Source organism: Pterocles gutturalis, unplaced genomic scaffold (genome assembly GCF_000699245.1).
Source record: "Pterocles gutturalis isolate BGI_N339 unplaced genomic scaffold, ASM69924v1 scaffold30344, whole genome shotgun sequence".
Taxonomy (NCBI): Eukaryota; Metazoa; Chordata; class Aves; order Pterocliformes; family Pteroclidae; genus Pterocles; species Pterocles gutturalis.
This window is the reverse complement of record NW_010129166.1, coordinates 3,129-4,507: the sequence shown is the minus strand read 5'-3', so window position 1 is coordinate 4,507 and position 1,379 is coordinate 3,129. Positions and strand designations below refer to the sequence as shown.

General features: G+C 63.1%; 1 protein-coding gene across 1 annotated transcript; it reads right to left on the bottom strand.

Moving 5' to 3' along the window:
- Positions 1-79: 79 nt before the first annotated feature.
- On the bottom strand, positions 80-1,378 carry CAPN15 (calpain 15). Its single transcript, XM_010079869.1, has 3 exons — positions 1,252-1,378; positions 382-539; positions 80-174 (listed from the first exon to the last, which is right to left on the bottom strand). The coding sequence occupies exons 1-3, from the start codon at positions 1,368-1,370 to the stop codon at positions 80-82; spliced, it is 372 nt and encodes a 123-aa protein (XP_010078171.1). The 5' UTR covers positions 1,371-1,378.
- Position 1,379: the final 1 nt, after the last annotated feature.

Genomic DNA, 1,379 nt, shown 5'->3' with positions numbered 1-1,379 from the left:
TGCCCAGCTCACCTGCTGCCCTCCGGGAAGAGGGCGAACTCCAGGGCGGCGCGCTCCAACACCGTCAGCGACGTCACCGTCACCGGCCCGTTGGCCTTGTTGGGGAACATGCCCTGCACACGCACCTCGTGCCAGTCCGAATGGAGCTTGCAGATATCCACGGAGTCAAAATACCTGTGGGGAAGCTGGGCTCAGCCCTGGCGGGGTGCTCTGCGGGTGCACCGCTCTGCCCCCACACCCCAGCTCCCGCATCTGGGAGCAGCAGGTCACCCACACCCCCCTGGGGACACCCAGCCCTGCCTGCCCCATCTTTACCCCCATGTCCCATTTTCTGGCCCCTGCCTGGCTGCCCGCCCCCCTGCCCCTGCTCCTGGGCACCGCCGTACTTGATGAAGTCGCTGTACTCCATCCAGAAGACGCCTTCGCTGCTGCCGTGAGGCATCAGGTCGTGACGCAGGGGAGCCGGCCAGTGTGGCCACTCGGCCGACCAGCTGCCGTTCCAGGAGAAGCGGCCCCAGGGGTTTCGGAGCCGCAGTAACCTGGGGGAAGGGGAAAACATGTCTGAAGCCAAGGAAGAAGGAGAGCACAAAGAAAATCACCTCTGAGACGCGTTTCCAGCTCTTCAGTCCCAGCCAGCCCCCTGCAGAAGGCACCACGCCACTTCTGCCCCTGCCTCTCAAAGCCCTCACAGCATCCCAGGCCCAATTTGCCACCTCCACTGGGGCTCCAGCTGTTGCAGCCCTTCCCTGTCCATTCTGCACCACAGGGTGTCCTGGAGCAGAGCAGCCCTGGACGTGGAGCTGGTGCCAGGCAAGGACAGCTTAGAACCACTGAATGGTTTGGGCTGGAAGGGACCTCAAAGCCCATCCAGTGCCACCCCCTGCCATGGGCAGGGACACCTCCCACCAGCCCAGGTTGCCCAAAGCCTCATCCAGCCTGGCCTTGAACCCCTCCAGGGATGGGGCATCCACAGCTTCTCTGGGCAACCTGGGCCACTGCCTCACCCCCCGCACAGGAAAACATTTCTTCCTCACATCTCATCTCAGTCTCCTCTCTTTCAGCTTGTTATATGACAACAGCATTTATGTGACACCCTGGGATGGAGAAACAGCTCTTGCTGGCCATGGGGATGAGATGCCAGAGTCCCCGAGGTCTGGTCCAGCAGGCACTCCATTATCTGTCCCCAGGGTTTCTGCTCGGGCTGTCGGCAGGAACGCCTGCTGTCCCCGCCAGCCTCCACCCCGCGCTCACCTGAAGCCCTGGACGTCCCGCACGTCCAGGATGGAGTAGGCGTGCCGCGGTCGCAGACCCATGCTCTCGTAGGCCACATCGTCCACCTTCATGTTCCCTCCACCGCAGGACGCGCCCATGAGGAACCT